The 19176-nt window shown below is 27.6% G+C and overlaps 1 protein-coding gene across 5 annotated transcripts in view; it reads right to left on the minus strand.

The window, feature by feature from the left end:
* The window catches only part of LOC107440746 (phosphatidylserine decarboxylase), a 70525-nt gene that overhangs the window by 10952 nt on the left and 40397 nt on the right, over window positions 1-19176 (minus strand). For 2 of the 5 annotated variants that reach the window (XR_011636581.1, XM_016053756.4), the window contains exons 2-4: window positions 5272-5438; window positions 1507-1712; window positions 166-402 (exon numbers count right to left, since the gene is read on the minus strand). Coding sequence is in view for 4 of the 5 variants with exons in the window: in XM_016053756.4 (XP_015909242.1) it covers window positions 166-402; window positions 1507-1712; window positions 5272-5438 (610 nt within the window). In the remaining variant the exon portion in view is untranslated. The other 3 variants (XM_043038730.2, XM_016053758.4, XM_016053757.4) reach the window with 3 other exon arrangements.

Genomic DNA, 19176 nt, shown 5'->3' on the forward strand with positions numbered 1-19176 from the left:
AAAATTCTTTCTTGCCCAAAGCATTAAAAACAATTAAAATTACAAAGACAAAGAGGAAAAGAAAGCAAAATGTCAATGAAATCAAAGTAAAAATATGGTGTAGAATAGCATTTTTTATAGAAAATTAATTTCATTAGCAATGTGTAACTGAAAAAAATAACTCACTAGACATTTTCCAGGATATATTGGTCTATATTCTTTCTTCAATTGACGACTAAAAAAATCCCCAAGGCTTTTATAAGCATCAATATCTTCAATAACAGCTTCTTTTAAATTACAATTGTATGTAGAAACAAATACATTGAGAAGTGGTCTGCGAATTGGTTTTGGTAAATCAAAATTGTGCAACCAGCCCCAAAAACGTGAAGCAGCTCGAAGAGGTAACATTGTATACATAGAAACCTTAAAAGAAAAAATTGAACATTTTACACATTTATAATCATATAAAATCAGAATGAAAGAAATCTGTATTGCTTTACATATACTTTGAATGAAAAGAAAGATTAAGGAAAATTGAAGATGTAGAGAAAGATTATAGATGTAAGAAAAGTTGATAAAGAGAACAATCCTGCTGTGCAGCAATGCAAAAATCAACATAAACGGCAAAAGTTAAAATTTGAGATTCTTAAATATTTGGCACTTTTGTATAAAATAAACTACTTATTGTAAAAAAAACTTCTTTTTTTCCAAAAATAAATTTTGTTTTATTAGTTATGTGAAATTTGAATTTAATGTTACTACATTAGCAATAGAGAAAATAGCTGTTAAGCCAATTTTCTCAAAATCTATGATGAAGCACTTAAGTTGTTTTTTCATTGCACAGCAGAATACAATAAAAAAAATGCTAAGAATTTATTGTAATTCAAATATACATTTAACTCAACATATTCATAACTAAAAACTCTACGTTTACTTCAAATTGAGAAGTAAAGTATTAATCTGCTAATTATACAATTTATAGATGAACACAAGTTCATAAACTCAATGTTGTTAGTAAGCAAAACAAAAAAAATCATATTCATCAAAGTTCTAAGCAAATTAAACTCATTAAATAAAACTAAATATTTATTTCTACACAGTAAACTATTAAAATAAAGCATCTGTCATTTACATCAAACTAATTAATCAGAAAATATTTTCTCGGGTACACTCTCTTTATTATTAATTTAATTATTAATTTTTATTATGTTATGAAATTAAGTAAAATTTAAATAAAAATTGCATGCGCATAAACCTTTTATAAATAAGTTGATCAAAAAAAAATTAGACCAACAATATTCAATGAAAACTTCTAAAACAAATCTGAATATTTAACTAAATCTATCAAAACTTCTAAGTCTGTCTACCTAGAATGAGTAAAGAAAGGATTTCCTTTTGTCACAACAAATTAATTCTTGTCAATATTATTACAGAAAAACAATACATGCCTTAAAAACTTGCACTAATTCACTAAAGGTTCTCAATTAAATTAAATATAAAAGCTAAAAAACATAGATCAAATCTTACATGTACATCTGAAGCTAATAAATCAGATGGATGGGGCGAAGAAAGTATTTTTGCAGTCTCTCTTTTCTTAACATGTCTGAACTGTTGATAAGCTATGAAAGCAAATCCTAACCCAAGAGGAATGGGTGTCCATTTTAAAGTCCTAATATAATGTACTAAAGGATTCACTTTCACTTTCTGCCAGGCCTGCTCTGTTGTGCTTGATTCTAAAAAACAATTTAAAGATGTTTACAAATCTCAGCATTAACAACAAAAAAAAATTTATAAAATACATACACCATTTTAAATTAACAATTTTAAAGGAGAAAAAAAAATATATAAAAATTTAACTTTTGAGATTTAAATTTGCTAATCCAATAAAAACTATTTCAGATCACCAAAGATTCGATAACATCTATTAAGAGGTGATCTTTTTAAGCACTAAAGATCATATCTGTAATAAGAAAACGGGGAAAAAAGAAATATATTTCACTTATAGTACAAACGTAAATGTGTCACTCTCAATCATAAAACTTAATCTCTACTCATCATTGTCTCTTTCTTGATTTATTTATTTATTTTGTTTCTAAATGTAACTAACATTTTACAAATATAATAAACATTATGGTTCACATTTCTATAAAAATAATAAATTTATGTATAAAGATGTTAACTCAGTAATATAAATCACAATGCAAAGATTCTATATTATTTCCAATAGACATTGCTTAGTTTTTTTACAAATAATGTTGCTGATATGAGAGATTATACACATATTATTTTATATTACAGTTTATAAGGTAATGTTGATTTGCCCATTTTATTATTTTACACATAATACTTAATATTAATACTTTTTGTATTGTAGATAAAGAAAAAAAAACTTGATAGACAATTTTTATAAAAATTTTAATCACAAAAAAGTGAAAAATTTTAAAAGGAACTTTACTTTATTCCCCTTTATTTAAGAGAGTGAAAGAAAAAAAACTTTTCCCCCAGATAGTATCAAATCAAAAAGAAAACATTTATTGACAATATTATAAAAAGATTTTACTACCAATTCTGCTAACTATAATTAACAAATGCATGAAACTTCATTTATGACAAGTTTAAATGTAAATCAATTACAAACCTGGGTTAAATAATATAAAAGATGTGGATATAATCCAACACATAGAAATTTTAGTAGCAATCATGATAATTTAAAGAGAACAATTTTTAGACAGCCTCTCACTAAGAGTTACAAACATGAAAGAAAGACTAAAATGCAGACAGAAGTCAGCAAAAAATCAACTGGGACTAATATGATGATAGTTCAAAGGTCATTGATATGCAAAATAAGTAACTTTACAAATAAAAGACACAGTTGCAAGAACACTCTCTAAATATAGTCAGAGATGTAAACAAATAATGTAAACATATGTTTAGAGAGTAAATTAAAAGTAAATATTCAAAATTATACTGTACTTGATTATGAAGATCCAAAATATTTCTTACTTCAAGAAAAGTATATTTATAAATATTAACTACAGAGATAATAAATTTATATACAAACACATATTTATTATTTAAAGTTTTAAAATACAAAAATCCAAACAAATATAGTAAATTGAAAAATATTTATGGTGACAAAACATTTATTATCATTATTTAACTGTTAAAATGACTCATAATTTAAGTAATTATCATTATATAACTGTTCATAATGCAGAGAAAGAAAAAAATAAATATTTTATGAAAATACACTAATTAAAAATAACTTGTTGCAAATTATAGAATAAATTGAAGAATAAGTACTACATGTTTTATATGTTCTTTTCACACGGTTTATAATTTCATTATTGTATTTATTATTACAATCTCATTATATTTTGATTAATTGTTTTTTTTTAAATAGATAGACAATTTAATGAAATTGATGCTTTAAGGGCAACTAAAATATGACCAAAATATTTCTAATTTTTATTCTGTAATAACAAACATTTTATGTATTTTTTCTTATTAATAAAAAGAGAAAGGTTTAAATTAATAAATAGCTTTAAAGATCAACATTTAATAGTCAACTAAAAATAACATAGGTTTTTTTTTTTTTATATAATAAATAATCCAGCTTTTTATTATTCGATAAAGAACTAATTTGAAAATATTGAAGCTAAGAAAAGACGAAAAAAAATTTTCAGATGATAAATAATATTCATTGGATACCATATTTTCAGACAGGGTCGTAATTTCTTTCAGAAAAAACTTCAAAAGAAAACAAGTAGAAAGTGCAAAAAACCAGAAGAAAATTGAACAAATTGAAGAAATTAAATAAAACTGAAAAAACTGGTTGAAATGGAAGAAACTAAAAATGTCAATAGTTGTTTAGCTATAAGTAATATAAAAATAGTTTAAATGTAAATGATAAGAAGGTACATAAAGTTAGAAAAGATTATAAAATTTTTTTTGTACCATTTATTTTAAAAAAAATATTTTGATATTTTTAGCAGTTGTTTTACATAAAATTTTAAAATTTATATAACTTATTGTAATAATTTTTAATAATTAGGATAAAAGCTATTTTTAAATATATATATATAAAAAGAAAAGAGAAGAAAAAGAAAAGAGAGCAAAACAAAGAAAATTAAGAAAAATAATAAGTTTTATTTACTGTGCATAAGCTGCAAGTATATAGAACTCATAGAGCAATTTAAAAATATAGAGAAAACATTATAATAAAGATTAATGAAAAAAGAAGAAAAATTATTAAAATAAAATTTTATTTTATATATATATATTCATTAATCATGCTGTTTTGACTCGTAATTAACTAAAAAATATCAGTGTGGATCCACCGTTATTTCATATATACACTTAGGGACTTTTAATTAAAATAAATTTAGAAATATCTTTAGCACGTTATTTTAGAGATGCTTCATACTTAACAGCATTTGGTTATAAAAATTAATATTCTAATTGCAAATGCAATATTCCATTTGTAGTTGTGAATATGATGTTTTAACAGTTTTTTTATACCATTATAAAATTAAGTTCTACCCTAATTCTTTGCAAAAAATTATTGAAAGAAACAGTTGATTTAATTTCTTTAAAAAATTCATTAAAACTTATTTTCCTTTCTAATTATTGCTTTTCAATTCTCACTCATATAAAAATTATGTAAAAAATAGCTCGGAAATTAAACTACTTTTTAAGCTAAATCGAAATTATAAATAGTTAAAAAACATTTTTTAATATTTGATACTTTTTAAAAAGAGATTCCTCAATTTCTTCACTGGAAAAAGCCTATTTCTCCCAAAGCTCTTCATATATACTTATATTTGAAATATATATCATATTTTTTAACACCACACAGATATTAATTTCTGAAATTTTATTTCAAAACAATAAAAAAGACATTTTTAAATGTCTTTTTGAATGAATTAAAGATTTCCACAACATTACACTAACTAACCATTTTGAAATTACATAACACTTAAACTACTTTTTCCTAGTTTAAAATTGCTCTCGTTCCGCTTCCCTTTCTCTAGTTTGAAATAACATTGCCCTGAAACTGTGTTCTTTTTCCATTAACAAATTTAAGTATTTAAGTCAAATGTTCTTGGTGAATTTATGCAACCATTCTTTAATTTTTTAACTAATATGCTACCTCTTTCTCTTAAAGCAATCAGTTAATGATAATTTTTATCAATAAAAGAACTAAGTGTTTTTATCAGAAATTGTTTTATAGAGACAAATTTTCAAAACACTACAGGTACAAGCAGTAGCAAACACATTAATACTACTTACTTCTTGCATAATGCTGTGCTTGACATGACAGAGAGGAATCAATCAAAAGGCGTTTAGTAACTTCTGAATAAGGCGACAAAATACAGTTTGTACTTAAGGATGTCTTTCCTAAAGTCTGTAAACTGGGATAAGAGAAGACAGCAAACATACTGTTATGGTAATTTAATCTGTAAAAAGACAGAAATAACAATTAATCAGATGTACGTACATAAATATTTACATAACACAAAACAAAGATACACAACGTTGAACATAATTCCTAACTAGAGTAATAAATAAAAAATATGAACTATCACTTTTATCTAATGAAGTTTTTCGCCTTTACTCTTCCTACTAATTTTCTTAATTCAGAAGCATTTTATAAGCTAATTTGTTAATCAAAAGGAAAAACATGAATATTTGCATGCTCAAAGCAAAGATAGACAACATAGAGCATAACTTCAATACAATGTAATTTCAAATGCAGATTAATAAATAAAAAACAAGATCAATCACTTTTATATAATGAAGTAAGTCACTTTAGTTTCTCTACTAACTTTAGTATTTAGAAGCATTTTATAAGCTAATTGTAAAAGAGTGGAAATCACCTATTAAAATCAAATTATTTTTTGTCAAAGTATTTTTTGTTGCCTTCAAACAAGGTAGATAAACAAGATTAATAAATAAAAAATATTAACTATCACTTTTATGCAACGAAATTTTCCACCTTTACTTTTCTTACTACTTTTTATAATTTAGATATATTAGCTAATGGTAACAGAGTAAAAAAAAATTGATTTTAAATAAGTTTTATAAACTTATTCAAAATCAATTCATAATAAAAAGTATATTTATAATAAAATGTTATAGAACTAGTTTAAAGAGGAATTCCATCAATAATATTACTTTAGTCACAGAGTCAATAAAATTCGTTGTTACACAAATGATCAAAAATGATGGAGGAATGATAACTAAAGCACTTTTTGCCAATATAGATAACCATGCATTAATGCGCAACACAAGATAACCTTGAAAGTTCGAAGGAGTAAAGTTGAGAAAAAGTAATTACACAATACTTTTATACTCAATTTGATATATATCACAAGCAAATGATTTCCTTTAAAATATTATGAAGATAATTCACTTTCTTATGAGTTTCGCGTGACCAAGATATAGTCTCAAAACAAAATAAAATTAAAAAATGTCAACATACTAACAAGTTATTAATTACTCTTTCTCCGTGTTTCAAGTTTTTTCAGATTACGTTCGTTAAATACTAAGAAATCATAAGAAAAATATCTACTTTTAAATCTCCGTTTTTCAGCTACATTCAGTTTATATTTCGAACTGCCTAGTAGTGAAATTTCTAATTCTGAAATGTGCTGCCATCTAGGCAAAAGGTATGAAAAATAAAGAATTTCATTATTTTATTTTATTTATATATATAGTTTTTTTTCGAATTTAGTTCGAAATATCTTTTCGGTGCTCAATAAATAAAAAGATTTTTTGGCGAACACATTGGAGAAAAGTGACTTTGCAAGTTATAAATTCTCTTATATGAGCGAACGACACATTAATTGCTTTAATATATAATATGAATAAATAATAATTTCCTTTTATTAATTGATATATTTTCGAAAAAAAAAAATTTTTCTATATAAGTTTACATACATTTTCAGAATTTTTAAAATGCTTCAAGTTTAGATTTTCACTTAACAAATTAAGGAGTATTATTGTAAAAATTTTCGTATCTAGCTTCCAGTCAACTAAATATCGAACAAATATAAACCATAGTAAGTAAAAATAAATATATGAGAATAAAATATGTTGTACGAAAAGCATTTCTTTCTTTTATTTCGATTCGATTCAATTTAACCGATTTACTTCAAATATTGGAATTTGTCATTTAAGATAACGTTTCTTTGGACACCATATAAATAAATAAAAATATTTGTTGAATTGAAAGTGAAAAATAAATAATGATTATAAAAAAATATATAATAGCTCCAGAAAAAGAAGAAAACATTTTAAAAAAAATAGTATTTTTGAATTTTTAGTTCTCATGTTTAGTTCTGCCATTTTAAATTACGTTACATTTCAAAAAAAGATGAAAGTTTGTATATACCTGAAAAAATTTCTATTTCCTTCAAATTCATAAATAATTTTTCAAAATTTCATAAATCATTTTTTGTAAAAATTATTCTTAGATAAACGAGTTTGAATAAATGAAAGCAAATTTACTTTTTGAATTCCGTATATAATAATAATTCTAAATATGACAAAAAAATAAATAAATAAAAAATGAAATAAAAAACGGAAATGGGGAGTATCGTTTTAAATTATTCCATGAATTTAATTGGTGGTCATCGTTATTTTGTCATAATAATTTTTAAAATTATACTCGTTTTCAGATTTCTAAAATTTGCAGAAACCAGTTCCTACATTATAAATTGAATTGTATTTAAAGAATCTGAATGTCATAAGTAATTTTATTTATTTGTTTCTTTATGAAATATGCTTGCAAAATAAATTTATTTGTCAATAATTTAAAAAAAAATTAAAATAATTATAAATAGTAAGAGATACCCACAAAACATTAGATATAATGCCGCCCCTGAGGGTTTATGTATGAAACAGCATATTTAAGATACACTCAATTTTATCCTTTAAATCATGGTAGATTGTAGGTTTGTGGGCTTACCTTAGAATCAGGGCTAAAGAGAAGAAATAAAAGACAAAAATCTAATTACGTTAAATCGCATGATTTGAATTTTGTGAGACCAATTCTGATCCCCCAAACATTAAATTAGACAGCAATGTTCAAGTTATTTCTGAACAAGAAAAACGCTTTATTCTTTCGTGTAGCAGCTCTCCATATCTATAAGTCATGATTGTCAACATTTTATTTGAAATTTTGGATTGCTGTATTCTATTTTAAGATGCGTCTTTCAGCCCTTCGAACTTTTAAAGCCTCAACAGTTCATAAAAATTAAATTATTTTAGAATATAAGTTTCTTGGAGTAGTTCACTATACCCCTTCATTACACGTAAGAATCATTCTTCTATGATATGCAAAATAAAAATAAATAAAAAATAAATAAATAAACATCTTTCTGAATAACTTTTGTTGTATGATCGGATTTCCAATGACTAAACACTAATCATAATGGTTTAAAGGGGCAACCTCAAATCAAATATACTATTAATTAGTGTTAAATATTTATTAATTTACGGAATCTGACAAACAAGCAAAAAACTAGTTTCTCTGAATAAACATACTTTTTTTTTCGAAGGATTTGAGTTTTTGACTATTAAAACCTTGGCCAAAGAATACCAAAGAATACCTTTGTTCGCCAAGATTAAAACATAAGGAAAGCCACAATCTGTTCCCTACAGTTCAATCAGAGGGGTCGAAAATTTGGGTCCCTTAATGTTAACCGCACTTTTTACGTATTTCACCATATCGCGGGAATGTTTTAAGCAAAAATTTTCACAGATAGAAGATAGAACAATCTTTGAACACAATTATAAATTTAGTTTACCCATGTAAAAAATAATTTTTAATAGTTTTTTTTTGCAATTTTTTATTACTTTATTAAATAGGGTTAAAAAAAATAATATAAATACTTCAAATGGTAAATTCAAATATTTTGTTCTTTTCTATTCTAAAGTAGGAACAAACATACATATTGTTACACTGATGAATACATTTTTATAATTAATTAAAATAAAAAATAAATTTTAAAAACTACAATGTTTAATTTAAGTAAAAGGAAATATTGCATTAAATCTCAGTTTCAAAACGATTTTAATTATGCAAATCACGCAAAATAAATAATTGTTGAAACGAATCTAATATTAATTATAAAAAAATATTTAATTCTTGGAGATAAAATTTCAAAATCATGGGGAAAAAACACAAAAACTCCAAAGTTATTAAATGTATGTATGTACCTTGATGTTAAAAAATTAAAATACACATAAAAATATTATCTAAATATAAACTATAAAATTAAATACTTATAATACTATGAGATTTCACTTTAATACTTCACAGTCATACACATATGGACCTGCATATTCTTGACTGCATTATTAAATAAATATAAATTTAAAAGTTTCATACAGATCACAGAACTATTTATTCAAAAGAAAAATATTTATTTTCAGAATAACTAAATTATATAATATCTAAAACATATTTACATTTTCGAGCGTATGGATTTATAGTCAATTTTGGAAAAACCCTTCTACTTATGTGGAATTCTACCCAAATAACTTGAATGTTCTGCATCTATTGAAATCACCAGAAAGCTTAAATGCTTACGAATTTTTTCAGTGATAGTAAAACTATAAATTTTCTAATGGCGTGCTTTTAGAAGATAAGAAGCGAAGGTCCACGTATGTGAACCGAGGTAATGAAGAGGTTAAGGGGAACTTTCGACAGCTTTCCTGCTGGAACTATTATAATTTCCAGATATCCTCCATTTTGAAAGTCAAAAATCAAAATCTATTAAAAAAAAGTTATGTTAATTCTGGGAATGTTCGTTTTTGTGTTTATTTCTTTGTAATAGTTAAAGGTCAGCATCAATTTATTAAATTAACATAATTGAGGTCACCCTTTTAAACTACTAAGATTCGCATTTCGTTGGTAAAAATCTGATAGTTAGAACAAAAGTTACTTAAAGTGATACCTTTTTTTATTTTGCGTTTTGTACAATGCATATGAAATTTTTTGAACATTTGAAACGACAATTTTATTAAAAAACAACAAAATATCCCCCCCCCTTCAATTTATTTTCAGTTGGCAAAACTCAGTATGTTCATATATCACAATATGTACATATGTATCACAATATATACATATATCAAAGTAAAATATATATATCACTATGCATCCCATATTAAAAGAAACGGAACCTTCAATTTATTTTCAGTTGGCAAAACTCAAAATGCTGATATATCACAATAATATATCACAATATGTAATTTATATTATAGCAAAATTAACACTGAAGAAAGACAAAAAAGTACTGAATTAACTGCTAATAATTCTTATCTTTGTAGTTCTTTAAATTTTCCCCGCAGGCGAACTATATCAACTTTTCGGTTTTTAAAAAAATAAAATCTTCGGCTGTTATAAAGTTGAATCTGCTTTAATAAAATGTTTCAGTCTTGTAGTATCTTGACAACTTATAAAAATCTAAAAGATAAACATAAAGTAGTTTACGTTTTCCCAAACGAACTATACTTTTCAATTGAAAACATCACTTGAATCTTGAAAATTTTGAAGGAAAATGCATATTCACAAAGGCACCAATCCTAAGTACCAAAGGCTATCAAGTCAATCTGAAAGCTGCTAAAAAGGAGCCAAGACGTAAGTAGTAAATAAAAATTCTTTTTATGCTGGTGGCATAAAATTCCAGACGGCAAAAAAAAAAGAGGAAATATTTATTCTACTTTCAGGGAAACTGTTCCAATACTTACATAAGTTGGAATGTTACTTCGCTGTCTCGTAAAAATGGTTGGCCGCAATAAAGGAAAACCCATAAAAGTTGATCAAAGCCTTCTAATCAAATATTTAAAGATCGATCAGAAATGATGATAAATTTTTCCCGATTTGGAAACTCTCATGTGACGGTTTTGGAGTAGAAAAACAGAATATCGGTAAATATTTGTTGAGGTGTTAAACTGCCTGGTCAAATTGTAAAAATGAGTTAAAAAATAGTTAATAAATTTTCTAACAATCAAGGTGTATATGTCTAAGATTGAGAAATTATATTTATGCCGATAAACTTCCTTTACGATGTTTACTGTCAGAACTTATTATGATGGTGACTATTTGTTTATCAAAGCTCAACTAATATCTAGTGACAAATGCATTACGTGTGAACTGATCTAACTACACTGTTTTTAATAAACAAATGGGATGAGAAATAAAGAACGGAAAATTACTACTAGACACCACGTACAAGATGTTCCATACTCACTGTCCTTAACACATATTTTTAGAATTATTGATGAAGACTAAAAAAATATACTTATTAGGAGTCGCAAACTACAGGTGGCTATGGAAAACCAGTTTAACTGCTGGATGAAACTTCTACGGGTTTCTAATACTCTTTTGAATCAATTTTTTTTTTAAAAAATCCTTATTAATCATTCATCAAGCTTTGATAAAAAAAATTTACTCTTCCTTTCTTAAATATAAATTTAATACTCCAAATATGTAGATTTCTTAGATTGCATATTTGACAAGGTTTCAAAAATATGAATTAACAGCGTTGGTTATGGATCACCTTGTTGATTAGTACAGCATAAAATATAAATTAAAAAATCTATGATAAAGCGAAAAGTTTAGACAGATTATTTTGTTACTTGAATAGCTCACATAAATGCACTTACATTTGAAGACGCAATTTAAAGCAAAGCATTTTCGCAACAGCCGGTTGTGGACCAAGAGGTCATTGGAGGTTAAGGCTCCATATTTTCGTGACCAACGGCATAGTTGTGTGGCAATGTGGTCAGCATTATACGCACAGGCTGCCTTTACTTCCCAAATAAACTGGTACCCATCAATCTGAAACTGTGTGAGCTTCAAAGCCACTTCTGGGGATCAAACCCCAGTCCTTCACATGGATAGTTCAGTGTCTTAAACACTGAACAGTATTTAGCTATCGAAGTATTGTTCCAATTATTCGAAACCCTGAAGAAAGCACCAATTAACTTAGTGAATTTTTTTTCTGAATTTAAGATAATATACCAAACAGCTTCAATAAAATTACTATCTTTGAATGTTTCTGAACTGGATCAGTTGTTTAAATAATTCTCAACAAATTATAACTCCCTATCTTCTAAGTCGTACAATTTTACTGATTCCGGAACAATAAATTGCATAACGAGATTAATTTAAAACTTGTTGCTTCTCCGCATTTAGTTCACTTAAGAATAAATGTTCTTTTAAAATCATTCATCACAGGTCTTATCTTTAATCTATTTTAATAAGTTTGAACTTATCTAAGACTAGGACGTCAGGAAATGAAATTATAGCAAAATTGGATTTCTAAAAAAGAATGAAAGAATTTCTTTAGCTCTTCTTTCACCTTGAACCGTAATTTAATAGTTGAACCATTTAGAAATTTAGGGTTAAAAAAATTTATGGAATTATATTTCTGTTTTAGCTGCAATACTATTCAACAGCATTAGATAGACAACGCTTATTTCAAATTGCTATTCGACTAAGTTTAAAAGACCTAAGAAATGTCGCTCTAAAAAAATTTAAATTTCTTGCCAAGAATTTTCATAAAAATTTTTATTGAAATTTGAACTTTTTTTAATGCATTCTTTGGTTGGCTAGATAAGCTTCGTGATTGTTAAATAAAACCACAAAAATAAAAAAATTTAAATTAAAACAATTTTTTAATCAACACTCTTTTCTCTTCCACATGTATAAAGTGACGGAAAATTTTCAGAAAAAATTGCAAATTCAAATTGCAAAGCTAATAGCGTTACAATAATTTTGAAATTAAAAAAATGTTTCACATTTTACTTAACCTAAAAATATATTTCTTGAATATAAATCTTTGAAAGACGGAGTATATTCAATTTTAAATATCTCCCCCCCCCGGACAAAAAAAAAAGGGATTTACTGTTAACCTATGGAAAATTATTTGAAAGCAATTTCCTTCTTTATTAAGTAATAGTTAATATTCTGAGCATTTTTTGTTCCATTTTTATTGAAATGTGTTCTATTAAATCTAGTTAGCAAAGTCTTAAGGTTGTAAATATTTTTTAAACTTTAACATTTAAAAAAGCCTTACAACATTAAAATTCAAATATTAGTAACTAGTTTCAGTCTAACACATTTCAAAGAATAAAATGAAAACAATTATTCAAAAATATTAACCAGTTGAGGACTGATGAAAAGAGAGAGAAGCGCTACCACAGGCTAGTACGCTCCGAGAGTACGCGTCACGTATTAATACGACAGTACCAAATTGAGATCGTGTCCACGTAAGCATGGGCCGCTCGAGTCAGAAAAACTCTTCTCATATATGATACCGTGGGTCGTGAATGGAGAATCGCTCGATCACGGTTCGGAAAAGGTTAATTAGTCATTTGCGAGCCGCAACCATAGAGTTGGCCGCAACGGCTCAGGGGATAGAGCGTTCGCCTTCCAATGAGGTAAACCGGGTTCGAATCCCAACGATAACTGGTCGGGATGAATTCCGCATCCGGCTTGCACCGATCACAGATCTGACGCGAAATATCCTCACCCGTAGACGGATCATGGGTTAGAGTCCCCTTGCAGTCAGGCTAACTGTGGGAAGTTTTCGTGGTCTTCCTCTCCATGTAAGGCAAAGGTGGGTTAGTTGCATCAAAAAAGTCTTCCACGAAGGCTAATTTGTCCCAATACTTGATCCAGGAGTTCCCTTGTCTTCTGGATTGAGTTCAAAATTACAAGGCTACGTAGTTGAACATTAGTAGTCGTAAAACATCAATATCTCTTTTGATTGATATTGTTTATTTTCTTTGTAAATTTTGTTTGTATTTAGTTCATTTCTAAGTAACGCTGTTTTCTGGATTTCGTATTTAATATTCTTCCTATTCATTAAAACTCTAATTTGAAAATTTTGAATATGTTTGCTTATGTGATTGAACTGTTGTTGTTCATTTACGTCGCACTAGAGCTGCACAATGGGCTATTGGCGACGGTCTGGGAAACATCCCTGAGGATGATTCGAAGACATGCTATCACAATTTTGATCCTCTGCGGAGGGGGTGGCACCCCCGCTTCGGTAGCCCGACGACCTGCACGCGAAGTCAAGCACTTTACGGTAGAACAGTTTAACGAGGACCAATACTCCACACCCTCGGTCCCTACTCAGGCTGATCCAAGTGGTCACCCACCCGCACACTGACCGCTGCCAGTGATGCTTAAGGACGCAAACATAAAAATATCTCGAAATATATATCCCTCGTATTCTTATTCTGCACAGCAAAAATATTTTTTAAACAAAATCATTTAATCTAGCAAAAATACTTTACGAAACAAAACATTTGCCAAGATAAAATCAAATTTTCAAAGTGGAAAGAAAAAAAAGCGCATTTTAGTTCAATCGAACAATCTGGAATCAGCAGACATTGTTACGATTCAAAATATCGCAACCCAATCAGTTTTTCGAAAAGGCAATATCCCTTCTCACTCTTTTTTTTCTTTTTAAAAAATCCAAACCTCTCGGGATCAATTTAATCTCACAGAACATAAGGCTTCGAGAATAGTCCAGTCTAACGTAGGAAATCTCCAAGGGCTGAACAAATTCAAGGCCCAGAGTGACATCATCAAAAAAACTTAATAATGCCTGGGAAACTGAACGATGTCTACTGTCTACTACTGCCATCACGAAGTTTAAAAAAGATTGATTCGTCCTAGAGATTAAGTTCTTTCTAGTCTTATTGATAGTTGTTACTCTTTGCAGCAGTGGCGTAGCGAGGGGTGGGCAAGGGGGGGCATCATGCCCCGGGCGCTACTCACAAAGGGGCGCCAAATGGTCAGCAAAACAAAAAATTGCTGGATAATTTTTCTTTATTATAATTGATTTCTGGAAAATATATTTTAAATTAGTGCCAGGGAAATATAATAAATGTTAATTCATAAATATTATTCATATTATTTAATATCTAATTCATATTAAATATTATATTAAATTCATATTCATATTAAATATATTTCAATATTTAACTCACGTCCTTGTCATCGCGCTCTGCTTAGAATAAAAATGAAATGTTATTAAATATTATATATAAGTTAAATGTCAGCATAAATTATATTGTACATTTCACTATGTTACTACCTTTCAAGTTCAAGGCATTCTTGGTAAGTAATAAATCAAATAAGATTACTTACTACATCTACTCGACGCTTCTATTATTAAGTGAATAGAGTATGAAAAAATTTGTTAACAGAAAATTTTTTGTTCTCATATTTGTCACCACAGATACAAAATCAATTCATTCATCTTCTGGCATTTACAGTTCGAAATCAACTAATAAACGATATCAAAAGAAATAAATATTATGGACTTTTGTTTGATTCAACTCCTGATATCTCTCATCGAGAACAAATGTCCCAAGTCGCTAGGTATGTAGATGCTGATTTTATCAATAAAAAAGATTCCATCAAAGAATCTTTTTTGAGTTTCATTGAAATGCATGCTAAAGATGCAGCCTCGATCGAAAATACAATTTTAGAGAAATTAAATTACGATGAAATTTCATTAACAAACTGCAGATCACAATGTTACGATAATGTTGCCGTGATGGCAGGTCACACATCTGAAACGCGATGGAGCGCTAGAATTCAAGCAGTTATCGTTATCATCTATGAGCTAGAGAATATAAAAGAACTAATAGAAAAGTTAGCAGAGCACACTACCACTACAAGTGACAACAGAAGTGAAGCTATAATTCTGTTGCAAAATATACTAACCTTTAGTTTTATAACTTTACTTCATTTCTGGTATGAAATCTTAAGAAGGATTGATCGTGTGCAGCTCAGATTACAAGATCCTAGAATGAATTTTAGAGAAGTGTTCCATGATCTTGAATCATTAGCGACTGAACTAGCCGAAATTTGAGACAAGCTCTGTAAAGAGGTAATAGAAAAAGCAGAGTCTCTTTGTGAAAAATGGGATATGGATACAACAATACGTGCCTCGAGAATTGGCTATGGTGGTCTTTCCGCAGAAAGTGAAATTTCTCGCGTTATGAAAAGCACTCTTGATCGTCTCCAAGAAATGTATACACGATTTAAACGATTAAGTGACCTTAATTTCAAATTTGGATTTCTACTAGACCTAGGATTTCTATTCTATTTCTATTCTAGGATTTCTATTCCTAGATTTGGATTTCTACTAGTCAAATTTATATAACAAGGATAATGTTGATAACGACCTTGAAAAAAAATTGTAAAAATCTGGGTGAATTTTATAATACAGATTTCAATGTAATAGAACTTTTTATCAAAATATGTGACAGCAAAATGTTACTCCGCAGTAGAAAAGAAATTAAACCTAAAACTCCATTAGAATTTCTTACTTTTATAATCAATCTCGAATAAAGAAGATGTTTTTCCAAATCTGAGAGCGGCATTTCAAATACTCCTGACTATCTCAGTATCAATTGCTAGCTGCGAACGTTCATTCAGCAAATTAAAACTGATTTTGACAGATCGCCTAAGTGACCTAGCATTTTTAAGAGTGGAAAGAGAAAAATTTTAAATGATCAATTTTGATGATATTATTGATACATTTTCTTCATCAAAAGCACAGAAAATTTAGACATAGTAATAGTTTTATTAATGTATTATAATCATATGATTATCAAATACATGTATCTCCTTAGAGATAATAAATATTTACTTTTTTATTGTTTAAAAACTGCGTGTTTTAAAAATATTTCTTTATAAATATGCAAAATAAATAATAGGTATCTTTTGAACTAATTCTAGATGATCATATACATTTCAAAATCTAGTCTTGTTCTCTCAACTACATTTTTTGTCACAAATTTAAAGCCTAGCTTGAGTCTATGACTTTATTTATTTTACTTTATTTATTTATTAATTTGCTATAATCCAAGTCGCCTATATATAAACCATATATATTTTACATATAATATTATATGGTTTTCGAATGGGGGGGGGGCGCGAAAAGGGTATTGTGCCCCGGGCGCGAGTTAAGCTCGCTACGCCACTGCTTTGCAGCCCAATTTATGACCCTATCTGAAATTTAGTTTTTGCTAGTTTAAAAATAAAGTTTTAGCTTCTTCCAAGTCAATTAGAAGAATTCATTTCTCTATATAACATAAAATCATAATGATCTGATACCGTTTTCCATTGTTGTCGGCGCATTTTTATTGGCCGGAAAATCACGTGTTCCCCCATTTATTTCCATATTGTTTAGGTTGTCATCAGCATAAAATTAACAAAAGACGTAAAGGTTTTGTTTTCCTTTAAATATTTTTGTATCCCTAATTTAAAGTTATTTTTCAGTACTGCTATTATTAGCGAAAATTTTAAATTACGGTTGAGAACTCATCAAATTTGTTTGAACAATATAATGTATTAAGAATATAAATGTTATTTAAAAAAATGATAATTAAAAAAATCACTTCTGTTCACCAAGAGATCTAAATCAGCGCAGTAGAATTGGGAAGTAGAGGCGCAAGAGCGTAAGTAAACAGAATTCCTTTTAGTACATAGATGTTAAGTGAATATTTTTAACTTTAGTAGAAAAACTGTTTTCTGCCAAGAAAAAACAATTATTGCAAAGCAATCATTGGGGTTGGTGAGCGGTAGCGAGCAGGGGGCTTTGCCCCTAGTATAATATAAAATAGTACTGTTCAACTTGGTATGCATAAAAAGCAATATTCAATATCAATATGTATTTGTGCAAAAATCTTTAAAATTATACATTTGTGTATAACAGTGTTTCCCAAAGTGTCGTAGGCGTACCCCCAGGGGTACGGAAACATTTTAGCGGGGGTACGCGTTCTTATGCAAAATATCTTGCAACAAACGAAAATTTCAAAAAATTTTTATTTAAAAGCAAAGCTAGCCATGAAAATTTACGTTTACGTATTTTTTTATTGGTTTTTGTTAACAGAGTTGAGACAGTTAATAATTAGTGGTGTCAACAGCCAGTTGTGATTTTTAACTTTGTGCAATTTTTTATAGCAAAAAATACATTCTTTTTTTTTTAATTAGTGTTAAACAGCGTTACGAAAAATTTAGAAAGAGAACACAAAAGTCATAAGTTTGGGAAACACTGGTGTATAAAGACAGAAATACATTAATGAATTTCTTTTTTTAATGTTTAAAGTATACCAAAACAAGTGAGTAAATAATATTGAATATCCAATTCTCACTGCAAGCAACATTTATTTTTAAAATCATTGTTAAAATTAAGGAGATACATTTTACCAGTTTTCAAATGATTATTTAAACCAGAGAAAAGAAATAAAAGGTTATCAAATTCTGGCATATCATTCCCACTGACAGTTAAGTCAAATTAAAATTTAGTAATGCCACTTACTTATTATGTAAGGTAGAATCTAGTTAGAATAATTAACAATGATTTTTCGCTCTCTTCATATACTTAACTTAAATTTTGATAATATTTTATTATGTTGTTTTAGAGTTTCAAAGCTAGTTTAATTTTTGTTTTCCATACCTTACCAACCTTACCAACCATTCCAACCTTATGGTGCATTGGCACCATAAGGTTGGAGCATGCTCCTGTCTTTTCACTAACTTTTAAAACCAGTAGGGTAGGGGAGCTTTAAAAAAAAAAGTACAAGTAAAATGTGAGCGAGTACATCTGACATTACTAATACTAAAAATATCATATTGCTTTCTTTTTATTAGAAACCTGTCTATCCAATCAAGTCTATCTTATCAAATATTTGTATCTATTAATAATTCGTAAAAAAAAGTTTTCACGGAGTTTCTAATTTATACTTAAGAAAAATATCAGAAATATTATTTTAAAAACAATAAAAAAACTCAATGAAGCCACAATTCAAAACAAGTACCAAACAAAATACTAGATACAAAATACAATGATTCTATGTTGGCAAATACAAATCTCAACATTGATATTGAACTTTTTAAAAATAAAAAAAAATCCTACTTCAAGAAAAATAGAAACCGCTACCTAGTTTAAACTGTTATAATGATGCAAGCCTTGTTAACGAGTAAAATTTTGTCTCATTTATTCCTCCTAATTGAGACCTATCATCAGTATTCCAAAGTTTAAATTTTCAAGTTAAGTCAATTATTTTCCAAATCCACGTTTATTTCACGATGATTAATCTATTAAAACACTATATATATATATATATATATATATATATCACAAAGAACAA

Source organism: Parasteatoda tepidariorum, chromosome 4 (genome assembly GCF_043381705.1).
Source record: "Parasteatoda tepidariorum isolate YZ-2023 chromosome 4, CAS_Ptep_4.0, whole genome shotgun sequence".
Classification (NCBI taxonomy): domain Eukaryota; kingdom Metazoa; phylum Arthropoda; class Arachnida; order Araneae; family Theridiidae; genus Parasteatoda; species Parasteatoda tepidariorum.